The sequence below is a fragment of the Aquarana catesbeiana genome, linkage group LG05 (assembly GCF_042186555.1).
Source record: "Aquarana catesbeiana isolate 2022-GZ linkage group LG05, ASM4218655v1, whole genome shotgun sequence".
Classification (NCBI taxonomy): Eukaryota; Metazoa; Chordata; class Amphibia; order Anura; family Ranidae; genus Aquarana; species Aquarana catesbeiana.
In genome coordinates this window covers 466,649,824-466,664,371 of record NC_133328.1, presented here as the reverse complement: position 1 = coordinate 466,664,371, position 14,548 = coordinate 466,649,824, and the positions used below count along the sequence as shown (strand labels likewise).

At 41.5% G+C, this 14,548-nt stretch overlaps 1 protein-coding gene across 3 annotated transcripts in view; it reads right to left on the bottom strand.

The window, feature by feature from the left end:
- The window catches only part of LPIN2 (lipin 2), a 192,588-nt gene that overhangs the window by 89,485 nt on the left and 88,555 nt on the right, over nt 1–14,548 (bottom strand). For all 3 annotated transcript variants that reach the window (XM_073631426.1, XM_073631427.1, XM_073631425.1), the window contains exons 5-6: nt 1,225–1,332; nt 558–681 (exon numbers count right to left, since the gene is read on the bottom strand). In XM_073631426.1, coding sequence (XP_073487527.1) covers nt 558–681; nt 1,225–1,332 — 232 coding nt within the window. The remainder of the gene's footprint in view (nt 1–557; nt 682–1,224; nt 1,333–14,548) is intronic.

The window sequence follows — 14,548 nt, the reverse complement described above, 5'->3', positions numbered from 1 at the left end:
AAATCCAAGAAAATAGGAAGCATTTAACATACAGAAAGACAAGTTACACATATAGGTTTTCTCTTACCAGCCTGTGGGCAGAACTAGAGAAAATCACTTGATTCACCCATGCAGGCTAAATAGCATGAAGGGAAGAGTCTCCTCTGCCGGATATTGTATTCAGGCAGCCGCTGCACCTGTGGCTGTCTCAATACCCAAACACTGACTGTTTGATCATTTTCCACCCAGCTCAGTCAGTTTAAATTGATTTTTTTTTTTTTTAAACAGGTAGTGCCGACAGGACAACCACAGCTTGCATTTTGGTAGATTCGGCAGGAATTGGCCAAAATCCAGTCTGTTTACGGCTAGCTTAAGGTCTCTGAATTATCCCACAATTCTTAACAAAAGTGCATGGCAAAAGGCAAAATGGCCTTTATTACAGTTCCAGAGACAGAGAGGCTAAACAAAAATGTTTGGCAGTAGTGTAGACATGAAATATGTGTAATATCTGTCTATTTTTAAAGACATACAATGACTGTGTCTCCAACTGTGAAGCTTGTAAAGACAACATGCTTTACCTTGGCAGACTCTGGGAAGCCTCCCCACGTCCACTCCATCTGAGGTTCTGTTCTGAGCATATTCTCTGTGGGTTTAACTTCTAGTTCCGAATCACTCTTTGGACCAAAAGACTGTGAATAACCACTGAAAACAAAGTAAAGCAAGACTGTAAAACGGCTTTGGTGAAATTCAAATTAGCTGTAGAGTTTATAAAACATCCAATAGGACTGGTATTCTATGTAGGCAAGAAACACACCTACATCCCCAGTTATGAGAGAGTGTGCACACTTATGCAACCACAATATTTTATTTTTTTTATTTTTACACCCCCCCCCAAAAAAAAAAAAAAAAAAAAGATTTCAGTTCGTTTTTCAATTTGAGTTGTACAGTTTACAGGTCACATTAAATGTGTAAAAAGTTCTGAAATGATTTATCTTTATCTCATTTTTTTTTTACATCACAGAAACCTGACATTTTAACAGGGGTGTGTAGACTTTTTATATCCACTGTAGATTACACAGTCATAACCAAAAATAAGGTAAACTGATAACATTCAGGTCAATGTGTTCAAAGAAGCGACAGATGAACTTGTGAATACTTTAACACAATCCTTCACAAAAAACATTACAAGAATACAGAGCTGGCTGCCCATCATACAAAGCAGGTGTTGGATGTGGAGCTCTATACCTGTCTTGTGGAGACCAGTCTCCATCCGACAAGGCGTAGTGATCAGATGAATGGCAGATAAACTGTTCTCTATATTCCTCCTCCTTAGAGGCAGAGCCTGAAGATGATCTGTTGGAAGATATTTAATATACAAAAATGTATTAGTGTTACAAATAAAATAACCCACAGATTGGTAAAAAAAAAAAAAAGCCTTCAGGGACTATTGATGTATAAGAATTTCAGGCTGACTTACATTTCATCACCAAAAGTGAACACAGCATTTATATTTAGATTCTATCATCAAATATGCAGAACATTCTTACTGGGCTGAAACCCTTTTCTCATAGTGTGGATTATGATTTATTAAACAAATTAATAAAAGTAAATCAGATGTCTAGGTTTCAACTAACCAGTATTGACAAGAATCATCATTTCTTACACTGTATAAAATATTTACTGCTTTTTACTACAAGAACGCATGTTCAAATATTATAATAAAAAGAGATGATTTTCTTATTACCAGCATACAGAATTCAGTCAGCATCACCTTGTGGTGGTTAAAGTGTACTGCACACTGTTGCATTCTTATGTCAGTTTGTAAAAAAAAATATACTTTTACATTATTATTATTATTATTATATAGGATTTATATAGCACAGACAGTTTACGCAGCTCTTCACAACTTGGGGGTGGACAGTACAAATACAATATACTTTATTACAGTAGGAATCAAAGGGACCTGCTCGTTAGAGCTTACATTGAATCTTTCATCAGAAATGAACACCTACAGTATTATCTCACAAAAGTGAGTACACCCCTCACATTTTTGTAAATATTTTCTTCTATCTTTTCATGTGACAACACTGAAGAAATGACACTTTGCTACAATGTAAAGTAGTGAGTGTACAGCTTGTATAACAGTGTAAATTTGCTGTCCCCTCAAAATAACTCAACACACAGCCATTAATGTCTAAACCGCTGGCAACAAAGTGAGTACACCCCTAGGTGAAAATGTCCAGATTGGCCCCAAAGTCTCAATATTCTGTGTGGCCACCATTATTTTCCAGCACTGCCTTAACTCTCTTGAGCTTGGAGTTCACCAGAGCTTCACAGGTTGCCACTGGAGTCCTCTTCCACTCCTCCATGACGACATCACAGAGCTGGTGGATGTTGGAGGCCTTGCGCTTCTCCACCTTCAGTCTGAGGATGCCCAATAGAGTTTAAGTCTGGAGACATGCTTGACCAGTCCATTACCTTTACCCTCAGCTTCTTTAGCAAGGCAGTGGTCGACTTGCAGACGTGTTTGGGGTCTTTATAATGTTGAAATACTGCCCTGCGGCCCAGTCTCTGAAGGGAGGGGATCATGCTCTGCTTCAGTATGTCACAGTACATGTTGGCATTCATGGTTCCCTCAATGAACTGTAGCTCCCCAGTGCCGGAAGCACTCATGCAGCCCCAGACCATGATACTCCCACCACCATGCTTGACTGTAGGCAAGACACACTTGTCTTTGTACTCATCACCTGGTTGCCGCCACACTTGCTTGACACCATCTGAACCAAATAAGTTTATCTTGGTCTCATCAGACCACAGGACATGATTCTAGTAATCCATGTCCTTAGTCTGCTTGTCTTCAGCAAACTGTTTTCTTGTGCATCATCTATAGAAGAGGATTCCTTCTGGGACGACAGCCATGCAGACCAATTTGATGCAGTGTGCGGTGTATGGTCTTAGCACTGACAGGCTGACCCCCCCCACCCCTTCAAACTCTGTAGCAATGGTCTCATACACACTCATATGTCTATTTCCCAAAGACAACCTCAGGATATGAGGCTGAGCATGTGCACTCAACTTGGCGAGGCCTGTTCTGAGTGGAACCTGTCCTGTTAAACCGCTGTATGGTCTTGGTCACTGTGCTGCAGCTCAGTTTCAGTGTCAATCTTCTTATAGCCTAGGCCATCTTTATGTAGAGCAACAATTCTTTTTTTTAGATCCTCAGCAAGTTCTTTGCCATGAGGTGCCATGTTGAACTTCCAGTGACCAGTATGAGAGCGATAACACCAAATTTAACACACCTGCTCCCCATTCACACTTGAGACCTTGTAACACTAATGAGTCACATGGACATTTTCACTTAGGGGTGTACTCATTTTTGTTGCCAGCGGTTTAGACATTAATGGCTGTGTGTTGAGTTATTTTGAGGGGACAGCAAATTTACACTGTTATACAAGCTGTACACTCACTACTTTACATTGTAGCAAAGTGTAATTTCTTCAGTGTTGTCACATGAAAAGATATACATATTTACAAAAATGTGAGGGGTGTACTCACTTTTGTGATATACTGTATTTCTAGTACTGTGCCCTAATGGATTATTTAGGGGACTCTGTAGGAAAGAGGTAGCATAAGTACATACAGTGCATTTTGAAAGTATTCACAGCGCTACACTTTTTCCACATTTTGTTATGTTACAGCCTTATTCCAAAATTAATTAAATTCAAAATTTTCCTCAAAATTCTACAAACAATACTAGAGAATGACAACGCGAAAGAGGTTTGTATGAAATATTTGCAAATTTATTAAAAATCAATGTATATACGTGTACACAGCCTTTGCCATGACACTCAAAATTGAGCTCAGGTGCATCCTGTTTCCACTGTTCATCTTTGAGACGTTTCTACAACTTGATTGGCGTCCATCTGTGGTAAATTCAGTTGATTGGACAAGATTTGAAAAGGTTTTTATAACCTGTTTATATAAGGTCCCACAGTTAACAGTGCATGTACGAGCACAAACTAAGCCATGAAGTCCAAGGAATTATCTGCAGATCTCCGAGACAGGATCGCAGCAAGGCACAGATCTGGGGAAGGGTACAGAAAAATTTCTGCAGCATTGAAGGCCCCAAAGAGCACAGTGGTCTCCATCATCCGTAAATGTAAGAACTTTGGAACCACCAGGACTCCTAGAGTGGGCCGCCCGGCCAAACTGAGCGATCGGGGGAGAAGGGCCTTGGTCAGGGAGGTGACCAAGAACCTGGTGGTCACTCTGACAGAGTTCCAGCATTTTTCTGTGGAGAGAGGAGGACCTTCCAGATGAACAACCATCTCTGCAGCACTCCACCAATCTGTCCTGTATGGTAGAGTGGCCAGACAGAAGCCACTCCTCAGTTAAAAGCACATGACAGCCTGCATTGAGTTTGCCAAAAGGCACCTGAAGGACTCTCAGACCATGAGAAACAAAATTCTATGGTCTGATAAAACAAAGATTGAACTCTTCGGCCTGAATGGCAAAGGTAATGTGTGGAGGAAACCAGCCACCGCTCATCACCTGGCCAATACCATCCCTACAGTGAAGCCGGTGGTGGCAGCATCATGCTGTGAGGATGTTTTTCAGCAGCAGGAATTAGGAGACTAGTCAGTATTGAGGAAAAGATGAATGCAGCAATGTCCAGAGATATCCTTGATGAAAACCTGCTCCACAGTGCTCTGGACCTCAGACTGGGGGTGAAGGTTCATCTTCCAACAGGACAACAACCCTAAGTACACAGCCAAAATTTACAAAGGAATGGCCAAGGGACAACTCTGAATGTCGTGTAAGGATGCTCCCCATCCAACCTGATGGAGCTTAAGAGGTCCTGCAAAGAAAAATGGGAGAAACTGCTCAAAAATAGGTGCACCAAAAAGACTTGAGGCTGTAATTGGTGTCAAAGGTGCTTCAACAAATTATTGAGAGAAGGCTGTAAATACTTATGTACATGTGATTTTTTCATTTTTTATTTTTAATAAATTTGCAAAGATTTCTAACATACTTCTTTCACATTGTCATTATAGGGTATTGTTTGTAGAATTTTGGAGAAAATAATCCATTTTGGAATACGGCTGTAACATAACAAAATGTGGAAAAAGTAAAGCGCTGTGAATTATTTCCGGATGCACGTTAGTGAGGTTGAAAAAAGACACAAGTCCATCAAGTCCAACCTGTGTGTGTTTCCTTATATGTTAGTAGTACAGTGTATACCCTGTATAGTATAACTTTGAACTGCAGCTCCTCATTTGTCAAGGTGCCAGGTGTAATTCTGGACTCCAACTTCTCCTTTTGGCCTCACATCCATTCACTATTCAAATCTTGCCACCATCAACTTCATAACCTTTTTCAAAAGCACCCCTTCAGCACCCCTTCATAATCAACGACAAGCGTAAAGTGAATCTGACTTTTCTTAGCAGCGTTCACAAAAGGTAGAATAGATTCATAATAAGAATAGAACATACATAACAGCAGAGACAATTCCTGTCTGCTTTGGGCTCAAGGGCAGCCGTTGGTGAATTAAAGTGAATCCTTGTAGTGAGTTTGTGGAAAACGTAACACAACACATCTCAACATATATCAAAGCCACTCATTAATATGTATTCTGGTATGGAAAACCCCTGGACAATTTAAAAGTGAGGACACCAACTGGACAAGATACATTTTCTAGAGGTGGAGTTTCTTTGTTGTTTGCATACAGTTTATTATAGAAGATTTTGTTTTTGGAAATTAGAGTAACTTGTTATACAACATTCTGCATGGCTGGTAACTGATAGAAAAATCTGACTCTGCATCCCCTTGAATTCACATTCCTTCCTCTTTCCCTGAATTCCAAGACTAACTGGTCTGCATAAATTCAAAGTCCCACGATTGTATAATGTATAACAGATCAGCTGAAATATTTAACATTCATCATGGGATTTGTATATGAAAACTTGGAAAAAAACAGGAACTGTTGCAATCTATTATTTTGCAATATCTAGTCTGCCATGTCACTATTACTAAACAATTTATTGTGAAAGAAGCTGCAAATAAAGGACTGGAACATGCCCAGGGCAATAGATTCTGCTTATTGTTTTCAGAAATGGTATTTAACCTGAAGACAGATACACCAAATTTACAACTCATTCAGTATAAAAATAGTCAAATTTGGAGGAAAGGTTTACAGAACTTGACCATTATCTACAATCTCAAATTTCTATGGCATCCTGGCACTTTAAACCAAGTCACAGGTGCCCATTATCAGCTATGCTCACTTGCCCTGCTTTCTACCAAGGGGCATTCACGTGCTGACATGTCAGCTTTTTACTGTGCCCAGTCACTTTTCAGTCAATAAATTCTGTTCAGCTTTTAAAAAATAAAATGTCTTCCTCTCCAGTGTCATTAGCCACATGCACGGTAAGCATCAGGGCACCAGTTTTACTTCTGGAGTAAGCAGGTGGAACTATTGTGACACTGTCTTCACCCACCTGCTAACCATTAACATCAATACTTGACTTATTCTAGCAGATGGCCATAGATCACCACTTAATCAGTCATAGTCAGCAAGCAGTGTGAAGTGTTCCAAATACACTAAAGGAGATTTATCAAGAGTCTGCATGGAGCACAGGCAGGAAAGAAACCGTATCTCAACTTGTCTGAAATGTTGCTGCACAAAAGACAAAAAAGACTTCAACAGATTCTCCCGGAAGTGATCCAAGACAGCTCAGTGTAGATGTTCCCTAAAAAGCCCACTACGAAGCATTTCCCTGCATGGAGAAGAGATGTAAAAACCTGCATACATATCTACAGCAACACTAGGTGGTACCAGTACTGGGATCACAGTAAGAGTACAGAATACAGGGCATTTTTAGCTGAGGATCCTCAGATCTGGTATTATCCATAGGTGTGTAAAATGCACAGGATCTACAGGACAGTATGCTGGGGACAGGTCAAACCTTTCACCAACAAATAACCCTTTATACATTTTGCAACAACAAAAGAGATGTTCTTACAGAGGCCCCAGCATAAGCAATCCCATAATTATGGTACTAATGGAGAACTTCAAATCACACAGAATGGCAAAAATGGGAATATGCAGACTGTGGACAGGAATTTTATGTGCCACTTTAATGACTTCATTGAATTTCTGACATCTGACAAAAAAAAAAAAAAAAAAAAAAAAAAAAACCTTTAAAAGGCCTTTGATCAAAGCTATATGGAGATTTCAAAAGAACTGCCATTCTCACTGATGTGGCAAGTGTGCCTAGAATTCATAGCGCCTAGTCAATTAGCACACCCATTAAGCTCTGATTACGGTACTTACAATAACCATTACTATACAAGGGTGTCAAGAATAATAGCTGTATATCAATAACAGTTGTAATTCATTGCTTCCTTTGTATACTATCATTTCAAAAGAACTCACATTTCAGGTGATAATTGTGCCTGGAGTTCTGGTCTCTGAGTCAATTACCCCAATAACACTCCTGATCTCTAATTTTAAAGAGCAGGTTCTTCCAGGAGGTTGCTAGGGGTTCCTTGAGCGATGAGCAATTTCTGCCTCTCAAATAAGTTCCCACTGACACCAATGATCTTTTTAGCTATTTCCAACAAACACAAGTGTAAGAGGCATTCTTCCCATTGACTATCACACTAATGCAGTGCTTCTCAATCTTTTCACCTTGGAGGAACCCCTGGAAAAAAGTTTAAAATCTCAGAAATGGTTTTCACAGGTCACAGAACATTGGTGTGATCCGCAAGCTGTGATATAACAATTATTTTTTAAAAAGCATTCAATTCTAGAATAAATATTAAAATGTACCTATTTAATAAGTAAATTGTACATGATTTTTTTCTGCACATATGCTCAATTCTGGATCCAACTTAATAGCAGTGTACAGGGGGGCAGCAGCAGGGCCAGGGGCCAGAAGGGGAAGCGATCTATCCGTCAGCAGCTTGCGATTGAAAGGTATATTTCCAGGGAACCCCGCACTAATGTATCATGAGTGGTAGATATAGTCCTTTTTAGCAATGGTTCCCTGAAAGCAGAAAGTTATTTCAAGGGTTGCTCTGTGTTGAAAAGGCTGAGAAAGGCTGTTATAGACTGAAGCTGGTCATGCACAGTGAATTTTGAGACATTGGTGACCCTGATGGCACCCTCCTGCAGGACATCCTTCACACTCAAAATTAAGGGGGCAGGGCAGAAAATTGTTAGATGAGCATCGGCTGCATCCAATTAGAGATACAACAACTGGCAGGAAAGACTGTTCGGTTTCTATGTATGGCAGTTCAACCCTTTACAATTGCCAATACAACTTGACATAGGAAAAAAAAAAAGTAAATTGTTATATTTTATTGTGTATAAAGATGTGGTTTTCTGAGCTATTTTTGAATTGCAGAAGGCCTGAAGAAGGAATCCAAGTAATCCTAAAGGCTTGCATCTTTAACCACTTGACAACTGGGCACTTAAACCCCCCTCGTGACCAGACCAATTTTCAGCTTTCAGCGCTCTCACACTTTGAATGACAATTACTCAGTCATGTAATACTGTACCCAAATGAATTTTTTGTCCTTTTTTTCATACAAATAGAGATTTCTTTTGGTGGTATTTGATCACCTCTGGGTTTTTTATTTTTTGCGCTATAAATGAAAAAAGACCGAAAATTTTGAAAAAAAACGCATTTTTCTTTGTTTTTGTGATAAAATTTTGCAAATTAGTAATTTTTCTTCATAAATTTTGGCCACAATTTATACTGCTACATATCTTTGGTAAAAATAACCCAAATTAGTGGATATTATTTGGTCTTTGTGAAAGTTAGAGAGTCTACAAGTTATGGTGCAAATCATAAAAAATTGATCACACCTGATGTACTGGTGGCCTATCTCATTTCTTGTGACCCGAACAAGTCAGGAAAGTACAAATACCCCCCAAATGACCACTTTTTTGAAAGTAGACATTCCAAGGTATTTAGTAAGATGCATGGTGAGGTTTTTGATGTTGTCATTTTTTCCCACAATTCTTTGCAAAATGAAGATTTTTTTTTTTTTTTCCCCCCCACAAAATTGTCATTGTAATAGTTATTTCTCTCACATGGCATGTATATACCACAAATGACACCCCAAAATACATTCTGCTACTCCTCCTGAGTATTACGATACCACATGTGTGGGACTTTTTCACAGCCTGGCCACATAGAGAGGCCCAACATGCAGGGAGTCCCATCACGTGTTCTAGGAGCAAAAATTACACATCTAATTTGTTGACTACCTATTACACTTTTGAAGGCCCTGGAGCACCAGGACAATGACACTGACGTGGCACTGATGACAAATGGCACTGATACGTGGCACTGATGTGGCACTGATGACAGATGGCACTGATACGTGGCACTGACACTGATGTGGCACTGATGACAGATGGCACTAATACATGGCACTGATGACAGATGGCACTAATACATGGCACTGATGACAGATGGCACTAATACGTGGCACTGATGACAGATGGCACTAATACGTGGCACTGATGACAGACGGCACTAATATGTGACACTGATGACACGTGGCGATGATGACAAATGGCACTGATGACAGATGGCACTAATATGTGGCACTGATGAAAGGTGGCACTGATGACAGATGGCACTAATACATGGCACTGATGACAGATGGCACTAATACGTGGCACTGATGGCACTGATACGTGGCACTCATGACACTGATGACAGATGGCACTGATACGTGGCACTGATGACACGTGACACTGATGACAGATGGCACTATGTGGCACAGATGACAGATGGCACTTATACGTGCCACTGGGGACAGATGGCAGTGGGGACAGATGGCAGGGACATGACAGCAGGGACAGATGGCACTGGGGACAGATGGCACTGGGGCAGATGGCACTGGGGCAGATGGCTGGGGCAGATGGCTGGGGCAGATGGCTGGGGCAGATGGCACTGGGGCAGATGGCAGATGGCTGGGGCAGATGGCAGGGGCAGATGGCAGGGGCAGATGGCAGGGGCAGATGGCTGGGGCAGATGGCAGGGGCAGATGGCAGGGGCAGATGGCACTGGGGCAGATGGCACTGGGGCAGATGGCTGGGGCAGATGGCTGGGGCAAATGGCAGGGGCAGACGGCAGGGGCAAATGGCAGGGGCAGATGGCAGGGGCAGATGGCTGGGGCAGATGGCTGGGGCAGATGGCTGGGGCAGATGGCTGGGTAGGAGCAGATAACCGTGCTGACACTTTTTTTTTTTTTCGTTTTTTTTTTTCCCTGTTTACTCACCGCCGCAGCGGTTCCGCTCTCCCTGCTCACACGCTGTCTTTGTGTGAGGAGGGAGAGCCAGCGATGAGAGATGATCTCATATGTTTACATATGAGATCATCTCCCATTGGCAGAGCGATCGCACTGTAAACGGCCGCTGTCATTGGCCGTTTACGGCGATCTGTCACTGGCTGTGTCCGAGGGACACGGCCAGCACAAAACTTCCGCGATGCGCGCCCGCGGGAGCGCGCAACGCGGAAGTAAAAGGGAGGACGTCCAGGGACGCCCTCCCGGCAATTGGAGTCCGCGCTGTAGCCGTCTTTCGGCTATAGCGCGGACGCCTAGTGGTTAAAGTGATTGTAAAGGTTTGTTTTTATTTTTTAAAAGAACAAACATTAACATGTTAATGTTAAACATTAACTTACCTGCTCTGTGCAAGGGTTTTGCACAGAGCAGCCCAGATCCTCCTTTTCTGGGGTGTCCCGGCGGCGCTCCTGGCACCACCTCTTCATTGGGTGGCCCCCACAGAGAGACGCTTTTTTCCATGGGGGCATCCGTGAGGGCCCGCTTCAGATTCCTGTTGCTGCATCCATTGACACAGACAGCAGGACTCGGCTCCACCCTCGGCTCCCGTTTCACTGGATTTGATTGACAGCAGCGGGAGCCAGACAGCGCCTGGAGCTGTTGAGCTCGTGCTCATTGCTGGACCGACTGGGTTCAGGAAGGAAAAAGGGGGGCAGCTGCAGCACAGAAGGTTTTTCACCTTAATGCATATTTTGCATTAAGGTGAAAAACTTTGAGACTTTACAACGCCTTTAATAAGTTAGCCAATAACTAGGATGCAATGTAAATGCCAAACTTTCAGTTTGATCTGTTAAAGTCTATTTACAATAAAGCTTTCTTTTTGCAATTGTCTCCATCTACTGGTTGGAAACAGCACTGCACCCCTCTAAAACAAACCTACTTGTATCACTAGGCCTCATTGGGTGTAACTGTTTGGAGAGAAAAATTATGTGGAAACAGCAAGGAGTTCCTCTCAAAAACACCACATCACATGACAGCACAAGTGTTTACAAACTGCAGAAAAAAATAGTCGGCCTGATCAATTCTGCAATGGAACTGTTCATATCGCCGTGACTCATGTTTCAGCAATTATGAAAAAGTTTCCTGCGCTGCTTTTTACAGATTTCATTGCGATTTGCATAGACTTCTGTTAAATGAAGTCGCAAGCCTCAATCAAATGGGCAGTGCAAATCGCAATGATGTGCGGCTTTGAAATTGTGCTGAAATAGCGCACTTTCAATGCAGCACTGGTGTGAATGGGGGGCTTATTCTTTGCCTGGTTTCCAGGAAGCCTGTGTTGATAGAAATATGCAGGCTGCCATTGTGGATATCCATCTGAGAAGGATCACAGTCAAAAAGGAAAAGTACAGTCATTCTGCACTCCTGTGACCCATTTTCACAGACCGGTCCAGGCTGGGGCAAGATCATGGGGGGGGGGGGGGGGGGGGGTGTTAATGGGCAGAGACCTGGTAACTGAAACTCACTAGCTCTCTGCTCACAGAATTCTGAGAACTGAGCGATCAGCAGTCTTTGATCGCTCGGTTCGCAGTCTTTAAACTGGATGGGGGAAGAGATGCAGCATCCACCTAGGCAAGTATGATTATTATTTTTTTTTTTTAAAGCCAAACTTCTCTTTTAACAGTTTAAAGCCTCATATGGAGCAAACGTGAACCTGGTAACACTCAGAGGAGAATTAGTGTAGGTTTTCTTGAATATGAAAAAGATGCAATATATGTATATATCCTCTCCAGTGTGGCTGCATACCTGAGACCTGCTCTCAACTCCCTGACTTAGCTGACAAGGAGACGTGATGACCTGCAGACAGTTTGTTTTCTGTTCTATAGAGCAATCAACATATACTCCCAATGAGATTTTCCAACAAGCTGGAAATCAGTATGTGACCAGAAATGATTTAACAGAGAGAGGCACTTGGCATTCCTAAACAGTTGACTCTTTCATGGCCCGGTCCTTACAAGCCATCTCTTTATTTACAAGTAATATTCTATGCACAACTCAAAAAAAAATAGCTACCAAATACAAATCAAATATGTAAAAGGCATTTTCAAGAGTACAGACATGCCCTGGAACCTAAAAAATATCAACGTAAAACTATTGTCAAATGTTTTATTTAGCATTGAATAGGGAAGGGAAGGATAAAAATCCTTGCCAAGTTTCTGGTGTTCTTTGTTCTATTGGGAAACTTTTCTTTCACTTCTTGTACCTAAACCACTTGCTGATCAGGCTTTTTCTGGCACTTTTTGTTTACACGTTTAAATCAGTTCTTTTTTGCTAGAAAATTACTTAGAATTCCCAAACATTATGCATCATTGCAATTTTTTTATGTCACACGGTATTTGCGCAGCGGCTTTTTAAAAACGCTATTTTTATTTTTTTTTTTTAGAAAAAATAAAATAAAATTTGAATAAATTGAAAAAAAAAAACCACACACAATATTTTTTGTAAAATGTGAAAGATGATGTTACGTCGAGTAAATAGATACCTAACATGTCACAGTTTTAAAATTGTGCACGCTCGTGGAATGGTGACAAAACAACATTACTTGAAAATCTCCATGGGTGAAGTTTTAAACGCCTTTACAGGTTACCCGTGTGACAGACCTAGCTGGGAGAGAGACTTTTGGAGGGCACTGAATGCTAGCCTCTTGCCGATAGATTGTGGGCCCTGGCATTTGGGGGAATGGCGCTCTTTGTGAGCTGTATGCCTGGGGACCCTTGAGGTGGTACTACTGTGGATTCGTGTCCTGGTCCCCCAGGACACACAGACTCTGGGGACCCTGGATTTGCCATATTAGAAATAGTGGCCGATTCATAATGCTGGGACAGATACTGTTAGGAGATGCTGATGTAAATTCCAACACCTGTATGTCTGTTGCCTGCTAGAATGTGTATTGTAAATAAGTCTATAGTATGGAATCTAAGAGTCATTAGATCCCCATTGTTGTTTGTGTTAATTAACTCTGCCATTGTGATAATGTTGATTGGGTTTTCTGAGCTACAAAAGGGCCAGTCTGGCCTAAAGGTCATGTCTGAGTCATCTAGGCTGTCTAAAGGGATTCGTTAATTAGCCCATGTTAATTAGGTTTCTGGTCACAGGTGTATGTTCAGAGTAATATGAGCCGGAGGTATGCACCTCCACTTTTAGTGTATAAAAGAGCCTGTATTTTGCAATAAAAGAGATTCCTGGTTGAACTTACATACAGCCTGCCTGGTGTTTGTTCTGAGCTATCACAACTGGGGTAGAACGGCACATAGCTGTAGTTCTAATCCCGGAGCATCGGATGACCTAACAATCAGATGTTGCGATCTGCAATCTGATTCTATAGCTGCAGAGGAGTGTCGGGAGAGTGGAACCGAGCGAGAAAGGGGCTCGTTACAACCCGTTTTTAGTTACAGATGGGGTCTGGCACTAGAATTATTGCTCCCTCTCTAATGTTCGCAGTGATACCTCACATGTGTGGTGCTAACAACGTTTACATATGCAATCGCTTCTGCACGCAAGCACGGAGGGATGGGGACGCTTTAAAAAATGTTTTCTTATTTAATTCTTACACTGTCCCTTGTAATAGAAATAAGGATGGCAGATCCTCTTTTATGGAGAGATCTGGGGTCAAAAGACCTTTACCTTTAAAAGCAAAAAAAAATAAAAAATACGTTTTTTTTAAAATTTTTTGCGTTAAAAATAAAATAAAAAATAATTTACTGCTAGCCTGTACCAGAAGTGACATCATAAATTCGTTTGGGTCCCCCAAGGCCATAGTGACAATCAGAGAGTATCTACTCTTCGATTGCATATGGGAGCAGCCAGACACACTGAAAAAAATTATACCGGGGTCATGGCTGATATATTCAGCCATAATCACAGTAAACCACTTGCAAACCGCAACATATATAGGAGTTCGTTTTTTTTTTCAGGTATTTACCAAAACATATTCAAGATATAGTTTTATAATGCATATGGGCTGAAAGTTCACACTCTTGTTTAATTTGAGGGTATGTACATCCAAATCGGAGGAAGGGTTGAGGAATTACAGCTCTTAAGAATAGCCATCCCCCCTTTTTCAAGGGACCAAAAGTAATTGGACAATTGAATCAAAAGCTGTTTCATGGCCAGGTGTGGCCTACGCCTTCATTATTTCTTCATCAATTAAGCAGGTAAAGGGTCTGGAGTTGATTCTAATGCCATGTACACACGGTCGGATTTTCTGACG